Genomic DNA, 22,881 nt, shown 5'->3' on the forward strand with positions numbered 1-22,881 from the left:
TTTACTGGAAAAGCTCTGTTCCAAACTCATTCAACTCATTCGATTCAACCTCTATCAATGGAAGGGCCAGGAAGGCTTTTATGTTCCGGACATCAAAATAGAGGACTGACACTCTGTTGCTGACTTAGTTGTTATTTGTGCAAATGTTTTGCAGTTTATAAAACATGTATGCAAATGTCAGTTCCCTGCTCCACAGGAACGAGAGATTTTATAGACCCTATTAGAGCCCTTTACTTCCTTTTGCAACATTCAGTTTTACCAGATGATATCAGGGATGATGGAGCCAATGTGACTACTGTGAGCAGGAAGAAGAATGAAGCTGTAACCCATCCATCTATTATTGTATGGGATTGCTCTCAGGATGTAGGTCATGTGGCTCCTGTCAGATAAGGACATAAGTGTGGGCCTTTGTGAGACTGGAGGCAGAAGAGTCATTTATCCAATATGATCCTGTTTCTCAGACTCACACAGGCATGACCACAAGTATTCTTTGTGGTTTTAGTGAACCATTGGGGCCTTTTTCCAATGCTTGCTTTTCATTAGAAGCCCATGCTAAATATTGTGTCATTTGTAGTGATGTAACGATACCAAAAACTCACGGTACGATAATATCGCGATAACAAGTCCACGGTATGATATGTATCGCGATATTGAAAAATAAAGGGGAACAAATTTAATTTGAATTTTTTTTTTTTTAAACATTTATTTTGAAAACATATTTATTTTTACTTGAAACATTTTTCTTTCTTAAATAATAAATCTGATTTGTACAGCATTTTAGTAGGATAGTAGTATTTTAAAGTGCCAAAAATATAATAATCAGACCCTGCAATAGAATAAATCAAGTTTCACTTTAGTTTTTCAAGTAACTCAACTCTAACTCTCTAACTCTCTAACTCACTCACTCACTCAGCATCATCAAGGTTATCTTTTAGGAATATGAGCATGTCCACATTTCCAGCTAGAAGCTGGGATGTTTGGGCGTTTACAATATCCCCTGCTGTGGAAAAAACTCTCTCGCTTGGTACTGATGTTGCTGGGACAGAGAGATATGCTTTGGCCATGGGTGACAGCAGTGGGTCAAACTGTGCATTGTCTCTCCACCACTTCAAAAACAATACCGTTTTTGCCAAGAAGGTGAGGCTTATTGACAGGGCGAGATATAAATATACTGTTGGTACTTGTCAATGTCTCTAGGTATGTACATGTAGCCCTGTAAATACGATGTCCTTTTGTGTTATCTGTTGTTTTATGTTGATGTTGTAACCTACTTGCTGCCATGTTGGACAGGTCTCCCTTGAAAAAGAGATCGATGATCTCAATGGGACCACCTGGTTAAATAAAGGTTTAAAAATAAAATGTTGTCAGTCTCACGACAGTATCGAGACATTTATTTACGCGATATTCGATATATATCGCTACATCCCTAGTCATTTGCATAACTATGAACTGCACACAGACTAGCTGTCCCTATTTGCTATCTCTGAAGTATCAATACAATAGTCTGGCATGCCAGCTATTGACTGAAACGAGTGAAGGGATGCTATCAAGGGCAAGAGGCTTGTGTGAGGTTGATGTTGCACACAGTAAAGCTGTGATATCTGTGCTATGAAACCTTCTGTGAAATGAGATTTGTTCATGGGTGTTGTGTCTCACAGCTACTGAGAAGCTCATCAGATAGAAAATGATCCTTCTAACCGTAAGCAATAAGAGTAGAGGAACTAAAGAACATCAATAAAGGAGTTTTTGTATAGATTGGTCAATGTAGCCTTACTCTATGTTCCAATGTATTTTTCAAAAGCAAATGTTGTTTAGGCAAGGCAAGTTTATTTATATAGCACCTTTCAACACAAGGCAATTCAAAGTACTTTACAAAAATGAAAGACATTAAGAGCATTATGAAACATTTTATAAAATGGCATTTAAAAACACTCATTTAAAAGCAAAGATAATAAAACATGAATAACAAAGTTACATGAGTTAAAGTTACAGTGCAGTCAGTGGGAGATATACACATCTGAAATATTTAGATCTGACTCTCAATCATTGCTAACTTTTTAGTAGAAATAGTTTTCTTTGACCTCACTTTCTTTCTACTTTATTTTTTAACTTATCCTTTCATTATTTCAAGTGTTTCATGCTAAACGAACCCCCCTTTTGAAAATCTGCAACCCAATATTTCCGAAAATTCAACGGATCCTGGCCATATTTGTGTAGCATATACAATTAATTTGCTCCCAGACATTCATGTGGCTTGCTCGTTTAGTTATATGTTATCACCTTTTTATTTTCATGGTGTTTATTTTGATTTGTGAAACAGATGGAGTTATTGTTGTTATATTTGATTATAGCTATCAAGAAAAACGAATCTTTTATTTCTTCCTCTTCCTTTCCCTGTGTTCAGTGGTGAGTATGGCTCTGCATATTCAAGCCAGCCCAAAGTTCCCCGAACCCCTGAACCTCCAGCCCGACAGAACAGCAGCGCTCTGCGGGCTCGGGGCCCCGCTCTGGCCCCCCAGTTCTCCCACTCAGAGCCACAGCAGAGCAGCCGGCCCGGCTCCGTGAGCGCCACAGAAGGAGGGGGACAACAGAGTGGAAGTAAGCATATGCCCAAGTTTCAAGATATGCAAGTGTGTGCTCCGGCTGGTTGCTGTAGTATGATATAGAAAATGAAGTTGTCTTGAAAAACACGTCTACATCTAACATGGCCTGAGTTGAATTCTGTCTCTGTATGTTTTACTGAATTTTACTTCCGACAAATATTGTTTTTTTCCAACTTTATACAAACAAGTTTTACCAGAATTGTTTTGAGTAGGATTTACTGAAAAATAACAAATCATACTCCAATTTCCCTGAAGCTCCTGTCTTAAGTTGCACAAAGTCATTTGTAGCATTTTCTGACCTTCTTACTGGACTTGTGTACCAAAACATGCCAAAATTGTTTGATAGCTTTTAAAAGGCCTTTCTCAGTTGCCAAAAATTGGCTTAAACATTTTAAAGTATTTATTCATACATTCACTCACAGTTGCCTCAACCCTACATTTGACAGACCAGGTGTTGTTGTGTTTAGCTGCTTCTTAGATATATTTGAACATTGTGTTTTAAATAGCAAACATGGCAGATGAGAGCGTGTGAAAGGTGTGTTTTTGTTGCCATCATATAACTTTGCTTTTAGAACAACTAAAAAAAGGATATTATTTTTTTCGAGGCCCCTTCCCTTAGCCACATACATTTTCTTCTTTGTCAACTTCACATATTAAAATAAAACTTAGAGGATGGCTGGCCTGCCCAGTAGCTCTGGTGCCTTTAGTTGGGTGATAACATCTCTCCATGCTCTCATGCATCTTAACTGTATTTGATGAGCGAGAACCTCCGGCTCTTACACAGTGTCCTTACCATTAAGCCTGTAATACGGCCTAATGCTTTGTCTTAGCCACCACATCACTGTGTGTGTGTGTTGTACTTAAGAGGTCTGGCAAGTGTCAGACCTCTATCGACTATCATAAGGAAGTCAGTTCATCGTAGCTCCGCTTGAAGGCAATGAGCAGGCGCACATGACATGGGAAACCAAATAAGTAGCTTTTATTTGTTCCTTCCCTTTGAGCTAGCCTCATACTTTTTTTCTCTGACCCACTATCTTTTCACTTTCATTTCACTTGAATCAAATCTGTCATTTAGCCGTTATTATGCCTTATAATGGCTGCTTGGTGGAGTTTGGCAGCCAACCACACACTGAGACAGGCTTCCCTTTAGGCCAGGGGTGTCCAAACTTTTTTCCCTAAAGGCCACATACAGAAACATATACGAAGGTCTGGGCCACTCACGCGAGGTGAGGTATATTGCCTCATAAGTTAGCTGAATCAATCAAATGTAGGTCAATTATGCTTAATACTTTAATATGCTTTTTTTTAAACAACAGCCTATATCACAGCTCTCCATAGAGTTTACATTATTTTGTTAGCAGGACATTCCTTAAAACAGCAGACTCAGAATGCTAAGAGGAACTAGGAAGTGTTTATTTGAAGCTTGTTATTTAAATAAGTTATTATATTTATCAACCAAAAAAATGTCAGCTTTGAAAAGTGGGCTTCTTAACACATGAATACTACTGTGTCATATGTGTTTTCATCTATATTTAAGAAGTACAATACAAGACAAGCACAAGTTTCATTTATGGGCCATATTTCATTATACTTTTTGATTTGCTGAGGGCCGATTTTAAAATGGCTCGCGGGCCGCATTTGGCCCCCGGAACGTAGTTTGGACACCCCTGCTTTAGGCCCACATTTGGTTATGTTGCCGGGGAAATTGTAGGAAGTGCAGCACTATCTCTGATCCCAAATTATAAAAATGATGACTAAGTAGGCAGGAATAAATGGGCATTTATTCTCTCTCTCGTTAACATTGCGGGATAGGGTGTCTGGCCCGGGGGTCTACCCTATTTATTTTATAATTGCCCCGATTCAATTTGTGAACCTCCCATGGTGTGTGTTTGGTACTGGAGGGCACTTGTGACATTCATCTGATAAAGGGGGGAAAACACATCAACCAAAAAAACATCCAAGCAGATTCTTTTTATATCCTCCTGGGACCCAGCCCATTGAAAATGTCCACTGTAGTGGACGTCAGGACCGTCTTCATGGACTTTATGACTCAATATTGTTGCAGGAGACGGAACTGAAGCAGACATTTTCTGTACCAGATAGTTCAGGGAGATTAAGATTTTGAGCTCTCAGATGATGAGAGAGATGAGAATTTCACACCTGGGATAGAAGAGGGTCAAGAAGAAGGGGGGGAAAGATGCAGGAGGCTCCATGAGCGCACAGATAGATACATAGAGACAGACAGGGACGAGCTGGAAAGACATGGCCCTCTGTGGGCCAAGAGTAGCACGTATGTGTTATTGTTGTTTTTATTTTAAGTGGAGCCATGAAAAATGAGAATTGCCTCAGGAATGCAAGCTTTGTTTCTATGAGCAGGTCAAATGGAGACCACATCCATAAAACTAGTCAAGATGACCCTCCAGCCCGTGCTGACTGGAGTCCAATGAGGTACTTTCCCACTACATTGACTACAAAGTCTTTGAAGTTCTGGAAAGATTCACCAAAAAACAAGCTAGTTTTGTATTGACCAAATAAACAGCAATGTTCAGATCAATTACTTATTCATGTTTTAAATAAAGGTGAATGTATTCTTGTATTAATATCACTCTATAACCATAATACGTTACATAGTCCATCTGTTCATTTTGGCTGTCTTTTCAAACTAATATGGTCCCGACGTCCTCTACAGTGGACATACTGTAACATTTTAAAATAAAATAAAATAAAAAGTCTAAATTGCAAGATGTTTTTTTAACCCTAAATAGGTAGGAAATCACAAAAAAAAGGACATTGGAAGACACTTTTTTTCCTCGGGTCCCAGGAGGATATGTCCTAAAACATGTCAGGAGGCCATCTTCAATTTAGTTTTGTATTGATTAGTTAATCTCCTCTTTCCTAACCGTACACCTTTCCCTCCCTCTTCTCTCTCCTCCTTCAGGCAGCCAGTCGAAGAGGAGGTGAAGAGGGAGCTGTCACCATGGAGGAGCGTTATCTGTCCGGGAACATCAGGCTTCCTGTAACATCATCCCCTCAGGTTGTGATCGAGGTCAGGGCAACAGAGATGGTCCAGGATCAGCAGCAGCAGGAGGAGGCGCTTGAACAATGTGAAGGATTGTGGCTCTCCATTTTGTCTCCCCCTCCTCCCTTTTTGGCTTCAGCACAGACTTCTTCTGTAACATAATATAAACAATAACCACAATCCCCCGCCGTCCAACCCTGTGCACCTTGCAGTCGTAGCTGGCACTGATTCTCTCTACTCTCTCATCAAGGTTATATTTGGCACACTTAAATATGTGAAACACATCCAGGCAGGACCAAATTCACATTTAGAGGAATGTGTGTATTCTAAGGAGTAAGTATAGCTCGGAGCTTAAAGATTTAAATATTCGATCATAGCTGTGCTTGAGTCTGAATACAAGCTGAAGTGTTCTTACTTAAGCATAGTATTGTTTTACCTGGTTTTCACTATATGTAAATGAGGGAGTAGGGGTTAAGAAAATATAACATGACTTGGCATACAGATAAAATGTTTGCTAAACTCTTGATTGTCCATCCATCCATCCATCCATCTTCTCCCGCTTATCCGTAGTCGGGTCGCGGGGGTAGCAGTTCCAGCAGAGAGCCCCAAACTTTCTTTTCCCTGGCGACATCAACCAGCTCTGACTGGGGGATCCCAAGGCGCTCCCAGGCCAGCGAAGAGATATAATCCCTCCATCTGGTCCTAGGTCTACTCCTTGGTCTCTTCCCAGCTGGACGTGCCTGGAACACCTCCCTAGGGAGGCGCCCAGGTGGCATCCTAACTAGGTGCCCGAACCACCTCAACTGGCTTCTTTCGACGTGAAGGAGGAGCGGCTCAACTCCGAGTCCCTCCCTGATGACCAAACTTCTCACCTTATCCCTAAGGGAGACACCAGCCACCCTGCGGAGGAAACCCATCTCGGCCGCTTGTATCCGCGATCTCGTTCATGACCCATCCTTCATGACCATAGGTGAGGGTAGGAACGAAAATGGCCCGGTAGACAGAGAGCTTTGCCTTCTGGCTCAGCTCCCTTTTCGGTGCGGTAAAGCGACTGCAGTACTGCTCCCGCTGCTCCGATTCTCCGGCCCATCTCACGCTCCATTGTTCCCTCACTCGAGAACAAGACCCCGAGATACTTGAACTCCTTCACTTGGGGTAAGGACTCATTCCCTATTTGGAGTGGACAGTCCATCTGTTTCCTGCTGAGAACCATGGCCTCAGATTTGGAGGTGCTGATCCTCATCCCAGCCGCTTCACACTCGGTTGCGAACCGATCCAGTGAGTGCTGAAGGTCGCAGACCGATGAAGCCATTAGAACCACTTCATCTGCAAAAAGCAGTGGTGCAATCCTTAGTCCACCGAACTGCAGACCCCCTCCCCCACGACTACGCCTCGAAATCCGATCCATGTATATTACAAACAGGATTGATGACAAAGCGCAGCCCTGGCGGAGGCCAACCCTCACCGGAAAAGGGTCCGACTTACTGCCGAGGACCCGGACACAGCTCTCGCTTTGGGAGTACAGAGATTGGATGGCCCTGAGTAGAGACCCCCTCACCCCATACTCCCGCAGCACCTCCCACAGTAACTCCCTGGGAACCCGGTCATACGCCTTCTCCAAGTCTACAAAACACATGTAGACCGGATAAGCGTACTCCCAGGCCCCCTCCAGGATCCTTGCGAGAGTAAAAAGCTGATCCGTCGTTCCACGACCAGGACGGAATCCGCATTGTTCCTCCTCAATCTGAGCTTCGACAATCGGCCTGACCCTCCTTTCGAGTACCTTAGAGTAAACTTTCCCGGGGAGGCTGAGTAGTGTGATGCCTCTGTAATTGGCACACACCCTCTGATCCCCCTTTTTAAAAAGGGGAACCACCACCCCGGTCTGCCACTCCTTCGGTACTGTTTCCGACTTCCACGCAACGTTGATGAGACGTGTCAACCATGACAGTCCCTCAACACCCAGAGCCTTCAGCATTTCCGGGCGTATCTCATCCACCCCCGGGGCTTTGCCACTGTGGAGTTGTTTGACGACCTCAGTGACCTCCCCCCAGGAGATTGGTGTTGATCCCCCGTCATACTCCAGCTCTGCCTCTAACATAGAGGGCGGAGTTGTCGGGTTCAGGAGTTCCTCAAAGTGTTCCTTCCAACGCCCCAACACTCCATCAGTTGAGGTCAACAACGTCCCATCCTTACTGTACACAGCTTGGATGGTCCCCTGCTTCCCCCTCCTGAGGTGTCGGACAGTTTTCCAGAACAACTTTGGTGCCGCCCGAAAGTCCTTCTCCATGTCTTCTCCGAACTTCTCCCACACCCGCTGCTTTGCCTCGGCCACGGATGAGGCTGCTGCCCTTCGGGCCTGTCGGTACCTTGCAACTGCCTCGGGAGTCCCCCAGGATAACAAATCCCTGAAGGCCTCCTTCTTCAGTCGGACGGCTTCCCTGACCACCGGTGTCCACCAGGAGGTTCGAGGGTTACCGCCCCTTGAGGCACCTAGGACCTTGAGACCACAGCTCCCCGCCGCGGCTTCGGCAATAGAGGCTTTGAACACCGACCACTCTGGTTCAATGTCCCCAACCTCCACAGGAATGCCCGAAAAGCTCCGCCGGAGGTGCGAGTTGAAGGCCTCCTGAACTTGGGCCTCCTCCAGACGTTCCCAGTTCACCCGAACTACACGTTTGGGCTTACCAGGTCTATCCAGAGGCTTCCCCCGCCACTCGACCCAACTCACCAACAGATGGTGATCAGTTGACAACTCCGCCCCTCTCTTTACCCGAGTGTCCAAAACATACGGCCTCAGGTCCGATGATACGATAACGAAATCGATCATGGACCTTCTGCCTAGGGTGCTCTGGTACCACGTACAATTATGAGCATCCTTATGCTCGAACATGGTGTTTGTTATGGCCAATCCATGACTAGCACAGAAGTCCAGTAACAAACCACCACTCCGGTTCAGATCAGGGGGGCCGTTCCTCCCAATCACGCCCCTCCATCATTGCCCACATGTGCGTTGAAGTCTCCCAGCAAGATTAAAGAGTCCCCTTCAGGAGCCCCATACAGGACTCTTTCCAGGGTCTCCAAGAAGGCCGTATACTCTGAACTGCTGTTGGGTGCATAAGCACACACAACAGTCAGAGTTTTCCCCCCCATAACCCGCAGGCGTAGGGAGGCGACCCTCTCGTCCACTGGGGTAAACTCCAACAACGAAGCACCTAACCGGGGACTTGTGAGTATCCCCACACCCGCCCGGCGCCTCACACCTTGAGCAACTCCGGAGAAGAATAGAGTCCAACCCCTATTCAGAAGTAAGGTTCCAGAGCCGACGCTGTGCGTAGAGGTGAGCCCAACCAGATCCAACTGGTACCGCTCCACCTCCCGCACAAGCTCCGGCTCCTTCCCCCCCAGAGAGGTGACGTTCCACGTCCCCAAAGCCAGCTTCTGCCGCCCGGGTCTGGTCCGTCGAGACCCTCCGCTTTCACTGCCACCCTTCTGGCAGCGCACCCGACCCCATCGTTGTTTCCCGTAGGTGGTGGGCCCGCGGGACGGAGAAGCGGAGGTGTTGCCCACGTTGCCTTTTCGGGCTGGGCCCGGCCGGGCTCCGTGGCAAGCCCGGCCACCAGACCCTCGCCGACGAGTCCTCCTTCTGGGCCTGGCTCCAGAAGGGGACCCCGGGCTTCCTCCGGGCCGGGTATCCTCACTTCTTGTGTCGTCTTTCATGAGGTCTTTTGAACCAATCTTAGTCTGGCCCCTTGCCTGAGACCAATTTGCCATGGGAGACCCTACCAGGAACACAAGGTTCCAGACAACACAGCCCCCAGGTTCATCAGGGCACACAAACCTCTCTACCACGGTAAGGTGCTGGTTCTTCAGAGATTGTCTTGATTGTCAAAAAGGGAAATGTGTTTAACATGACGAATGGCAAATGATTTTGTATATCTTTGAATCGATTGTACAGATATAAGTTCTCATCTTGATTTCACTACATCCTGTATATATTGATTTTTTAATGTGGTGGAAAAGATCCGTCCACATAAATAAATAATCGTACTGGCTTTACTTCAAATATTTCTCGTATCAGAGTAGCTGCTCTTGTCTAACTTATGTTCCAGGAAATGTTCAGCCTGACAAGTTGTCAGGCTAGTGCATGTTTAAAAATATATTTAGAAGTGCTTATTGCAATTAACATACACTACCCTCTATACACCATCTGACCAAAAGACTTGAATTGTGTCTTGAATCCAGCATTGTACATTTGCACGGTGTTTTCCAGGCGTGGTAATGTACAGTTTATTTATGTAAACCGCTACATTGTTGATATAATTAATTTGGAAAGTAAGTACTTTTTAAGTGGTTTTAAATAAATGTTTGACAATCTGTTTTGTCTTCGAAACCAACATGTCTTGCCTCGTTGATTGATACGGATTTTCTCTGTTTTTGAAGCATTTTCTAAAAGCTCTGTTCTACATCCTCACTGCAGCTGATCCAAAGTGCAGGCTAGAACTATAAATCACCTCCTTTATATAATGACTGCCAGCCAGTAGTTGGCATATTGTGCCCACGCAGTGTTGTGTGCTGCCCTTTGTGCTTCACTGTGCAAAGAAAAAAGTATTTGTGTTCAACTCGTCGAGAAGTCCCACAGCAGGAAGATGTCTGCTCCTGTATCGTGTTGTACACTGAAAGCTATGTTACACTCGCTAACTCACCTGACAGCTGCACTCTTACAAATGTTCTGAAAACACGGTGAAGTAAGGTCCCGATAATAATCCCGAGTATTCAAGTTATATTCTAAGATCAGCTGTCGTATGACTACTCGATACTTGCATTGGCTGCTCTGACAAAGGGTGGACAAGGTTTAATTTGTCATTGGCAACAGAGTGCTTTCAGAGGACAGAATATTTTACAGGTGACAGGGCTAGACACATAGGCTGTAAAGATTGTACCTGCTTAGGGTTTTATAAAGTTTGGGTTTGGGAAAACTTGTAAAATCCAACTGCTGTTCATAGTAGGCAAACTGTCACGAATGTAGTTTAAGATCTGAGTGGAATAATGGGATTTTTATAGTTGAAAAGATTAATAATAAAAACGATCTCTCAAATTACAGTGTATATTTATCACTGATACATTTCCAGAAAAGATAAAGACTGAAGGAAAAATATGTGTAATCAAAGGAACGAGCCAGGATGTTCAGTTAAGGCCTGTCTCTCTCTCTTCCAGAGCTGCCAGAGTAGCTCTTTACTATTCACCACACTATCTTTTTTTTGAAGGTTGGTTTGAAACTTTCAAACCCTAACCCAGACCAAAACCTCAAAGAATACTTCCTTTTTGTATTGTCCTCACAAGGTCTAACTAAACAAACATCTGTGTTTGCCTATACTATAGGTGTGTTGCATTTATGGCAAATTACGATTGGACCTGCCCTCCTATGTGTGTCACCAGTGTTAACAAGCAAATAGTCCTTTTCAATGGCATTACATGTCACACACAGGCTACGCACAGGTGTAAATAATAAAAATGAATGAGTTGAGAAACCTTATTGGCTCACCTGGTAATGTGTGGCTTTGATATATATCAAAGTTGGTCCTTTATCACAGTAACCCACGTTAAATTCCAGCTCTTAAATACAAGCCCTAATCCATCACATTTTAATACTATATATTTATATCAAGTGGCATAACTACAGGTAGAGTTCCAGTGACGAAGTTGTTACTACCCAAAAATACTTGTTAACATCCAGCCAAGAAAACACTTCATATATAAAATACACATACATGCAATGTCGACTTTCCCTTCGATATGAAAAGTCTACAGGACGGATAGAGCTAGTTTAGCTCTGCAGGTCTGACTAACACTCACTGTCCCTGGAGACATGACATATTCAACAATTAATATGGTGGACTCTGCCAGTGAGCAGCAGCACAATGTGAGGAAACAGGACCTACATGACAGACTGACGCACTTGCAGCAGGTGGCCGTGTAACCCGGAGCTCCAGCTGTCAGTTCAAGCTGCTGTTTTCTATCAAAACAAACGTGTGGATAAAGACTGAAAGGAAAATTATCAAACATTTATCTCAGCTTTTTTTAATGCACTGAGGGGATTCAGATGTGGGCCTTTACAGCACACAGTGCAGACAAGTATTTTCCCTCCAGCTTGTATCTGAACAAGTTGTAAAGCTAGTGTATTGTCTTCAAGGCAGAGTTATAAATCAGACAAAGTGGGTAACAGCCCAGAGCCCTAAAATCTCCTGACTAATTGCAATTGAAAGCTTACATGATAAGGGCCTAATTTCTCAGCTATAGGTTTTGAAGAAGGCTCTTGTCAAAATCAATTTTAAAAGTTCCATTATTTCAGTTTTGTACTTGCAACAAATCTTACACAACAAAGCTACTCTGGAAGAAATACATTTAAAGAATTGGTCCATGGTTTTGCCCATCACTCTCAAATGTCATCATAACAGTTGACTAATTTACTCACTTATTCCCCAATAAAGACCTTAGGTATACATTGTAACAGCGAAGAAGTGTAATTATACGACCTTGAACCTTGACCTTACTTGTAATAAGAGTTAAAACACTTAACCCAGACGCCTGTTTATGAACTTGTTAAGTGAACTTGCCATGAGAAAATGTGAACATAACAGTGGGAATGATGGCAAAGAATCCAAAGGTAATTCCCAGTTAGTAGACACTTGACAACACTCAAATCTCCAAAGACAGAAGCATCTTCCACTGAAGAGCCCTCACTGTCACCAAGATCACTGGCACCACTCTCAGTTTCGTTTACCAGTAGATACCATGTGCTCCACTGATAAAAGGTGACGCTAACTAAGAAGAGACAGCGTTTTAGTGTCTCTGTCTAGTGTCTACTGAACCTCCTGTTTCCTCCTGACCGGTCCTTTTGAACACACAGATAGAGGTGACCCCCACTACTGCCCTTTTGTCGTAAACAGTCGAAGCTGTGTTTTTCCCTGAGGCTAGTTAAAAAAACATTACATATTGACAGAATGTATTATTGTCAAAGCTGAGGATACTTTCCAAAAGACAGTATTGTTAAAGGTTTAAGAGGCCACCTATCAAATAGACTAAAGCAAAAGCTTATTTGGAATTCACCTTTTACATTTTTGACCTTCTCAGGAATGTCCACACAAACTGTCCATTAACCTTTAGCATGAAAGCTTCTACTCTTTTTTTGCGTGTACACTAGAGCAAATCCAAACAATGTTTTGTGAGACCCAGTTAATGGGGGGGATAACAGACAAATCACAATCAGAGATACATCAGTTTAACGTGAGCCCAGTTGCCTTCCTCTAGCCTGAATATTGGTCTGGATGACACCAACCTCTCTAGAAATGAGATTGACAGCTAATTATTTTTAATAGAAAACAACCGTTAATAAACTCAACTTGAAAATCAGCTATTTGCTTTGGACTGTATCATATGGTTATCATCATCAAATTAAGTCTGCCCAGGTGTCACAGACCTCTAGATGTAGAACCTTTCCAGTATACTCAGCACTTTTAGGAATTCTCTGTATCGGAGTAAAGTTTAGGGAAGAAAAAGAACAATGTACATTTCTAAAAGCAATTCTGATTAAGAATTTGTCTTGAAAAATGTACTCACACAAAAATACACACAAAAAGTGTACTTGTCCCAAAGGAACAAATACCATTTGGCTGTGTTCAGCCCTCCAGCCGCAGGGGGGAGTAATGAAGAGAACACCACATGAGGGTTATCGCTAGGCTTGGTAGTTTATTCTTGATCAACAGCGTTTTAAAAAAACAACCCAGGGCTTATGAGGACCATAAGATATGGTGAAATGCTCATCCAAAAGTGAGTAAGTTGACCTTGAGTTAAGAATGTACCGTCCTATTCTCAAATTGTTCTGTTGCTGCAAGATGCTAATTACACACATTTTCCAAAATAAAATCATATAATCATTGATATCATTCGTGTGACTTTACCACGGGGACACTGCAGTCGTTAGTAAAAATCAGAAGGTCACTAAATCACTAACTGGACAGGAAGGTTAACACTACCAAAGCACTACCAGGAACTTCATTTGGCAGAAATCAGCAAAGCGTGAAGAACTTTCAATTTTAAGTAATAAGGAGTACTTCAACCATGTCCTCCACTGGGTGCTGGTGACCTTGTTAGATTGTTGACTAAACCCGTAGGGGCCTCTGCATGGTTAGGGGGGGGGGGCAGGTGTTTACCTATAGCCACAGCTGACAGGGGCCTTCATAACAGTCCGATCACATGCCTTTGTTCTATCAACCTTAAACATCCTCAGTTGACGGCTGAGTGGAGAAGAAGGAGGGGAAAGACAAAGATCCCCTCGAGCCACGTTCTCTTCCCCAGCAGTACATTCTTTCATGGTGACTGAGGAGTTACCAACCAGGGGCCCTCGCTCATCCCAAGAAGGAAGAGACCATGGATTTTCTGAGGCTCGTTCATTCCAAGCAGACACTTGACAAAAGTTGCACAGAGTGAAAGGTAATCCTTGCCCAAATCCCTCAGGTGTGTTAAACCCAACAAAGGATTAGCACTAACTTCCTGTGTCAGAATTACCGGCAAAAGTTTTCCATATCTTATTGACAGTAGTTTTTTGTTATTAACACAAACCCTGCAGCTCACATACTTCCTCGTTCTTCGATAAACTAAAAAAGATGGAAGGGAGGTGAGAAGGAAATTATCGCTAATGGAGTGATGCAGGGAAGGACGAGGGTGGGTCACATTGTGTCATTTCACCTGTTGCCGATAAAGATTGAACAACTGTATCACTTCCCAGCATGCAGGTAGTTAAGAATGAGAGTAATGGGTAAACAATTCTATAAACTACTGTTATCTTTCACTCTTAGTGTTGATCTGTGGACGTTTTGAGAACAATACTTTTTACTCAAGGATGTTAAAATAATGCTACAGATAAGAGGTGTTTGATATACCAACAGTAGCACTAGTTGTTGAAAAGGACATGTTAGTTGTTGCTGCTAAGAGTTGCCTGCTGTTGTTTGAAACAAGATGGACAAGAGATGTTCGGATTAGGGTTAGGTGAACCAAAACAGATGAGTTGAGGACCAACAAATCAAAACATTGAGCTGAAAGACTCTATAACACTAGAGGACAATTACATTACATTACATTGCATTTATCTGACGCTTTTATCCAAAGCGACTTACAATAAGTACATTCGACCAGGAAGACACAACCTTGAAGAAAACAGAATCATATAAGTACATCAGGTTTCATAGAGCCAAGTATTTGTGCCAGTTGAGTGCTACTCAACTGGCTATAGATAAGCCAGTCCTTTATTAGTATATAAGTACTCTGTTAGCAGTTCTTTGTTAGTAATTCTATCGGTCGAGGTGGAGTCGAAAGAGATGAGTTTTCAGTCTGTGCCGGAAGGTGTGTAAGCTTTCTGCCGTCCTGATGTCAATGGGGAGCTCATTCCACCATTTTGGAGCCAGGATAGCAAACCCACGTGTTTTTGCTGATGGGAACTTGGGTCCCCCTCGCAACGAGGGTGCCGCGAGTCGTTTGGCTGATGCAGAGCGTAGAGCACGCGCTGGGGTGTACAGTTTAACCATGTCCTGGATGTAGGATTGGCCAGATCCATTCGCAGCATGGTACGCAAGTACCATTGTCTTGAAGTGGATTCTAGCAGTTACCGGAAGCCAGTGGAGGGAGCGGAGGAGCGGCGTGGTGTGAGAAAATTTAGGAAGGTTGAAGACCAGACGAGCCGCTGCATTCTGAATGAGCTGCAGAGGTCGGATGGCACATGCAGGTAGACCAGCCAGGAGGGAGTTGCAGTAGTCTAGGCGTGAGGTGACGAGAGCCTGGACCAGAACCTGAGTCGCTTTCTGGGTCAGCTGGGGACGTATCTTCCTGATGTTGTAAAGCGTGTATCTGCAGCAGCGGGTTGTAACAGCGATGTTTGCAGTGAAGGACAGGTTGTTATCTAGGATCACACCCAGATTCCTTGCCGTCTGGGTCGGGGAAACAACGGAGGTGCCGATGTTGATAGTCAGGTCAAGAGTGGGACAATCTTTTCCCGGAAGGAAAAGCAGTTCAGTTTTGTCAAGGTTGAGCTTGAGATGATGAGCAGACATCCACTGAGAGATGTCAGCTAAACAAGCAGAGATGCGTCCGACAACCTGGGTCTCTGAGCGTTGAAAGGACAGAATTAATTGGGTGTCGTCAGCGTAGCAGTGGTATGAAAAACCATGCGGGCTAATGACAGATCCGAGCGAGTTTGTGTACAGGGAGAAGAGGAGGGGACCAAGAACAGAGCCCTGAGGGACCCCTGTAGTTAATTGACAAGGGTCGGACTCGGACCCTCTCCAAGTTACCCTGTAGGTACGGTCTTTGAGGTATGAGGTGAGGAGGGAAAGTGCAGAGCCTGAAACTCCAAGTTCTTGGAGAGTGCGAAGGAGGATCTGATGGTTCACCGTGTCGAATGCAGCAGACAGGTCCAACAGGATGAGGACAGAGGAGAGGGAGGTTGCTTTAGCCGTGTGCAGTTCCTCAGAGACAGCAAGGAGGGCAGTTTCTGTAGAGTGATCTGCCTTGAAACCAGACTGGTGCGGATCCAGAAGGTTGTTCTGATGGAGATAACAGGAGAGTTGTTTAAAGACAGCGCGTTCAAGTGTTTTAGACAGGAACGGGAGTAAAGAGACAGGCCTGTAGTTTATAACCTCAGACGGGTCGAGAGTGGGTTTCTTTAGGAGAGGGTTTCTCTTGCCTCCTTGAGACTGTTTGGAAAGTGACCAGAAGTTAGAGAAGTGTTGATGAAATGGGTGAGAAACGGTAGAATATCAGGAGCGATAGTCTGAAGGAGGTTTGAAGGGATAGGGTCCAGAGGACAGGTGGTAGGGCGGGCAGAGGTAATGAGGGTAAGAACCTCACTTGGAGAGAGAGGGGAAAAGGAGGTTAGTGTGTGGGTGGAAGGAGGGTCTGGTGACCCAGCGGTGAGTAAAGGTGAGTCAGAAAAAGAAGAGCGAATATCATCAACCTTTTTTTCAAAGTGGTTAACAAAGTCGCTTGACAGAAGTGAGGAAGGGGGAGGGGCTTTGGGAAGGTCCAAGAGGGTGGAGAAGATGGAAAATAGTTTTTTAGGATTGGAATAGGAAGATTGGATCTTATCTTGAAAGAAAGTGCTTTTTGCCTGAGAGATCGAAGCAGAGAAAGAGGAGAGGAGAGCCTGATAGGTTAGGAGGTCGTCGCAGTGTTTGGTTTTCCACCGTTTCCGCTCTGCTGCCCTAAGGACGGTTCTATTAGCACGCAGTGCGTCATTGAGCCAGGGAGCAGGAGGGGACTGACGAGCCTGCCGAGATGTGAGAGGACAGAGAGAGTCCAGAGAGGATGAGAGAGTAGAGAGGAGAGTTTCCGCAGCAGAGTTTGGAGGCAGGAGTTGGAACAAGTCAGAGGAAGGGAGGGCTGAGACCACCGATGAGGCAAAGGTAGAGGGGGAGAGGGAACGGAGGTTACGGCGGACAGGTGCAGGAAGAGAAGAGATTAGTTTGTTATGTTTGGAAAGGGGTAGAGAGAATGAAATGAAGAAGTGATCAGATGTGTGGAGCGGGTTTACAGAGAGGTTAGAAGTAGCGCAGTTCCTTGAGAATATGAGATCAAGGACATTGCCAGCTTTATGAGTTGGTGGGGACGGAGACAGTGCGAAAGCAAAGGCGGTTAACAGAGATGTTAGTTCGTCTATCTTCCCCGTCTGGAGTTTGAAGTCTCCGAGAAGTACAGCGGGAGGGCCAGTTTCAGGGATGTGTGAGAGGAGATGATCTAACTCCTCCAAGAAGTCCCCCAAGGCGCCTGGTGGACGGTAGAGAACAACAATGGTTAATTGTATAGGATGGGTTACTGTGACGGCATGGAATTCAAAGGTGGAAGGAGTGAAGTTAGGTAGCTTGAAGAGGGAAAAGCTCCATTTGGGAGAGAGCAGGAGACCAGTGCCACCTCCTCTGCCAGTGGGTCTGGGTGTATGGGAGAAGGAATATGCTGTGGAGAGAGCTGCTGGGGTGGATGTGTTGAATGGTGTAATCCAGGTCTCAGTGAGAGCAAGGAAATCCAGGGTCTGCAGGGAGGCGTAGCCAGAGATTAAGTCAGCCTTAGGAACAGCTGACTGGCAGTTCCACAGGCCACCTGAAACTAGATGTTGGATCTCAGTTGAGCATGTGGGATAGACGAGAGCGGGCCGGTTATAGCGATTAGGAGATACACGGGGCCAGTGATAATTGCGAGAAGACACATGAACAGGAATGGAGAAAATACACATGATTATAGCATGAAGGGCTAGAAAGCTAAAGAAAATACAAATAAAACGCCAGCGATACTTAGCTCAATCAAAGTAGGATTTGCCTCCTCTTTGCCTCCCGCAGGACTCCCGCAGGACTCCAATGTCTTTGTCGGTCTTACTCCCGCAGGACTCCAATGTCTTTGTCGGTCTTACTCCCGCAGGACTCCAATGTCTTTGTCGGTCTTACTCCCGCAGGACTCCAATGTCTTTGTCGGTCTTCGTCTGTCTGACGCTGAAAGAAAGAGCTACCTAAATGGACACCTGATTGCTGAGTTCTCACAGCTGTGGTGCCACGCCCCTTTAATTAGTTAACTCTTTACAGTTGATGGGCGACAGCTGAGAGGCCGTGCCTATTTAAAAGCAGCCTAGATTGCCTACTGAGAGCAGTGTAAGAGGTTCACGTGATCAGATCTGAGATTTAAATTCTCTCAAAAGCGCCGTTTTTAGGTACAATAACTACAGAACAATTATACAGAGTCGAATAACTGAAATAGAGAAGTCTAATTAAACAAGAATAGTACTTACAGTGGCTGCTGCGTCAATAGGTATTTTCGCCACCGGGTCAAAATGCACACAATTATTTCTAGGTACAACACTACAAGTGACCCCTTGACCTTACACGTTTTTATTTCTAAAGAAGGGACAATATGCACAGTTTTAAGGTTAAAAACTCTGCAATGTCATTATTTATTTATTTGTAGAAGTTGAATTTTAAGTTAATTATGAAAGTAAATCAAATTGCAGTTACAAGGTCATATCCTGGCATTAGTTTCATTTTGCAGTAAGTCACAATGATCTGATAGGGCTCAGTTTCTTTTTTGGCTAATGGCTCTGGTGGCCGTCAGAGACTAACGCTGCCTTTCAAGCCGGGGAAAAGACGAGGGACTGTGGTGTCTATCACCATTTCACTCATCTACAGAACTCTCAGAGCCTGAACCCACAGAGAGGGGAAAAAAAACCGGGAAAAAACACTGCCAGCAGGCAACAGGATGCACATGGCCCTGAAAAGGATGGCTGGCTGGATCCAGGAAATGGAGAGAGGAGGAGAGGAAGGAGATATTTTGGAACGCAGCTGTGTTGGTTTTGTTGTTGTTTCTTCCATAGACCATAATGAAGGGGTAAGAGCACAGTTTGCCACAGCAAGGGTTAAGTGCGGTAGTAATGGTGACAGCTGTGAAATCAGCATTTCACCCATCATCAGTCTTCATCTTGCTTCCATGTCTGAGAGGCCTTAAGAGTAAAAAAGAAAACCATTTAATGTCCAGATTCAGATTTATTAACTCACGCATCGTGGTTAGTACTTGTTGCGTACAAACACAGACAAATCATATTGGGGTCATTAAATATCTTTGTCATTTACCAGATTGTATCCCTTTAGAGAAAGCATAACTTGCTTTTGTTTTCCAGAAATTGTCTGCAAAAAGTGGGATTCATGTTTCACAAAAATATAAGTCATACCTGGTTTGAACAGCTCCCAGGCTATAACAAAATGTCAATTGACGTGTCATTTGTATAGCCTAACAAATATATGAAATATTTAGTTACACAATGGATGTGAAAGGCCAGGGAGCTGATACAACTTTGTGAGACTGCTCCAGGACCTCTCTATGACGTCAGTAGCATACCGGAAGGTTCATATGGTAAGAACAGAATAATATTACTAATAGATTATTAAGTCATTGTGGTTCTGTTAGCTAGTTAAAATCCCTGCGGGCAAAAGGCTTATATGAACCTAGGAAATTCATAATCCAACTGCTTAGAGAACTGACACACACTGAAACTTTAACATCACTTATGACTCCTCCTTTATTATTTGCTTAATCATTTGTTCATATTGTCCTTATTTAACTTTAACGAGGCAACTTGAGTGCTGAAAACCCAGTAAACAAGTCTACTGTATATTGCGATTGTACTGTTCTCATATTAGCAAACAATTCCATAAAAGACACAGAGCAACACTGCCTGACAGCCTTGGCTTTTGGTTCAAATGCTGCAAGACTGATAAACTTATAAGAGGCAAGACAAGCACTATGACCATGACAAGTTTCAATGTTATGTAATCAATTAGGGATCAAATTGTTGATTGATTTGTATATCTGAACCTCTCTGAAGATGCTCTGAAGAGGTTAATGTTCAACAGTAGTGGAGAGAATCTGATTTACGCACAAATACCTCCAGACTGTAATTGAATACTTCCATTCTCTGCTACTTCTTACTTCTACTACACATAATTTCATGGGGAAATATTGTCCTTGTTTACTCTTATGCAGCTATCTGACAACTGTGCTTATTAGTTACAGAAGAAGTTACATATAATACATTATTATGTTTAGTAGGCTATTCAGCTTTTTTCAATCTGCTCAATTTAGCTCTGCCTCAATATGCTACACCCCTGATGCTTACACATTAAAGTCACAAATCCAATGATACACGAATCGTAATAATATAACTGGGAATTAACTGAAGACATTTGGACATATAGGTTTGGCTACTTTTTGTGCATTCCTCTTATTACACTTTTGTAGTTTAAGTACAAATCGAGGGGTGAGAACCAGAGGGGCGTAAGTGACATTTGACCAACTTTACAGGAGAGCCAAAACAAAAAACTACCATACTTTGTCTTGACTTTGTTTATTAAATTCAATCTTTAATATGAACACTTCATAAACATGTGGATGACAATATACTTAATGAACAATATTTTGACTTTCATTGAAAAAAATATTCTTCTATCTTTTTTTTATTCGGAAGAAAGTCAGATGCGCCTTTTTGGAACTAAGATTTTATCTCATATAAACTAAGAAAAAGGGCGTATCTGATCAAAATAGGAAAAAGGCTTTACATTTATGAGTTCAAAAGTAACAGTAATCAATTGTTATAATAACAATATTATATGAAAATATCCTTATATCATATTAGTTCATTGAATGTAATAATTAAAAAAAAAAAAACATTAATAACCATTTTGCCAAATAGTTAATTGTTTAGCCATTTCCCCAAATAACCAATTGAAAATAGGCTACAGAGTCCATTGTGATCATATCAAATATCAATATCACATTAGTTCACTGAATAACAATACATTACATTAAACCTGGCCTAATAACTGTTTTGCAAATCAAAAACTACTTTAGAACATTGTATAGCAATATAATTATATACAACAACAGCATATTGTATGCAGATCATGTACGTTTCAGATTGATTTGAAAGGACATATAGCCTACTCTGCCTGAATGACTTGCAAAGACTAGAAGTCCACATAGGAGTGAGGGATACTCCCATTTGTGTGAGTACGTCTTTCTTTTTCACAGCAGTGATCCCGACCTGTGTGCATCTTCTTTGGTTCAATTGCATGAGCACCTCTGGTCTCCTGCTTTCCAACTTGCAGCTTGGTCGGACAGCTCATATTTGAACTGAGTCCTTTTCGGATCCTCTTTTGTGTAGCACAGCCATTTCATTTTCTGCCAACTAACTGTTTGTCCCTCTGTGTCTTTGGTTCTGTTTCGGACCGTGTGTTGTAGGGCTGTGCAATTCATCGTATTTTAATCTCGATTACGATTTTGGCTTGCAACGAGGTCCACAATTTCCCCGCAGCGAGGCCCGCCCCCCGCCCCCCTGTTGACAGTTCACGAGCGTGCCCCCTGGACTTCATCCACCATATCACAGTCATCAATTAAGGACGCGCTTTACAGTGCCACGGCCTACTCAACCAGCTCGCAAGGACACAAAGATATAACAAATGCCTTCACATTCTACATAGCTAAAGACAATGTGCCCAGTTAGCACGGTTAGCAACCAGGGGTTTAAGCAACTGACTAGTGGCTAACACATATGGACAAGCGTTACGCCATGCCATCTCGGCATCATTTCACCAGATCTGCACTGCCTGCCCTATATGACAAATGCCGTGGGGAATTTAAAAAAGATGTGGCTTCAGCTGAATACTTTGCAGTTGAGTTATACTTAAAGTTCAGGGTAATCAACTGTTAAAAAGATACTGTTCAAATTATTATTATTTTTTTTTAAGTTCAATATGTTTTCAAAGTCAATGAATAATCGTATTTAATAATCGTGATATCAATATTGACCAACATAATCGTGATTATGATTTTTGCCATAATCGAGCAGCGTGTTGTGAGAAGGACTTGAAATCCAGAAAGTCACTGTGCCCAAACTCAATCACCTTCTATGGCATGTTCCTCCTTGCCATCCTCACAACAGTATAGTACCCCTCCGAACTGTACAAAGGCCCTTTTTTTCTGTCGGTCTCAATGGCTGCATGAATACTGTCACATTCCATCTTGCTGTGTCCAGACTCAATGAATGGAGATGGGCAAGTTGTTGACTGCATGGAGACACATGGCACTAAAACCAGCATTCCTGTTCTGCCCACCACATGTGTCAGAGTACAGCACCACATGCTCAGTACCTGAAAGAGTTGACAGATACTGGAACATACATGCTGATCTCTGATGAGTTGAATTCTCTGTTGAAGATGGATCTGTAGAAACTAAGTTTCCTTTGTCATTCAGCATTGACTTTGAATCCTGGATTATTTCATTCTCTTCATCAAGCTCTTCTGCATCTTGAAATAAGCGTAGTAACACTCAGGGGCGGCGGGTGCTGTAGGCTAGGGAAGGCTATGCCTTCCCAAATATTTGTGTCACTGCATCCTGGTAAAATAAAAATATAATGTATAATGTTTGTGTCTTTGACATTAGCACTGCTATGCAGCCACCTGTGCCCTGTACTACGAAGCCAGTTCAAACCCTGGATATGTTTGAGTTATCTAAACTAACCCTAACAAACGAGATCTCGACGCTGGTTAATATCAAGTCGGTAAATCAAGTAGCCAGGGCTTCTCTCACCAGCTGAGAGCGCGTTCACGTGAAAGGGGTGGGGTTAGCAACATTTGACCAATCACAAACGGGGACAAGTGTACTGACAGCGCAGCG

At 43.5% G+C, this 22,881-nt stretch overlaps 1 protein-coding gene across 4 annotated transcripts in view; it reads left to right on the forward strand.

Moving 5' to 3' along the window:
• LOC117445776 (lisH domain-containing protein ARMC9) overlaps nt 1-5,632 on the forward strand; it is a 40,978-nt gene extending 35,346 nt beyond the window's left edge. For all 4 annotated transcript variants that reach the window (XM_034081638.2, XM_034081640.2, XM_034081639.2 and 1 more), the window contains 2 exons: nt 2,405-2,598; nt 5,542-5,632. In XM_034081638.2, the coding sequence (XP_033937529.1) occupies nt 2,405-2,598; nt 5,542-5,564 (217 nt within the window). In that variant the 3' untranslated portion in view covers nt 5,565-5,632. The remainder of the gene's footprint in view (nt 1-2,404; nt 2,599-5,541) is intronic.
• The last annotated feature ends 17,249 nt before the right edge of the window (nt 5,633-22,881 follow it).

Source organism: Pseudochaenichthys georgianus, chromosome 4, assembly GCF_902827115.2.
Source record: "Pseudochaenichthys georgianus chromosome 4, fPseGeo1.2, whole genome shotgun sequence".
Classification (NCBI taxonomy): domain Eukaryota; kingdom Metazoa; phylum Chordata; class Actinopteri; order Perciformes; family Channichthyidae; genus Pseudochaenichthys; species Pseudochaenichthys georgianus.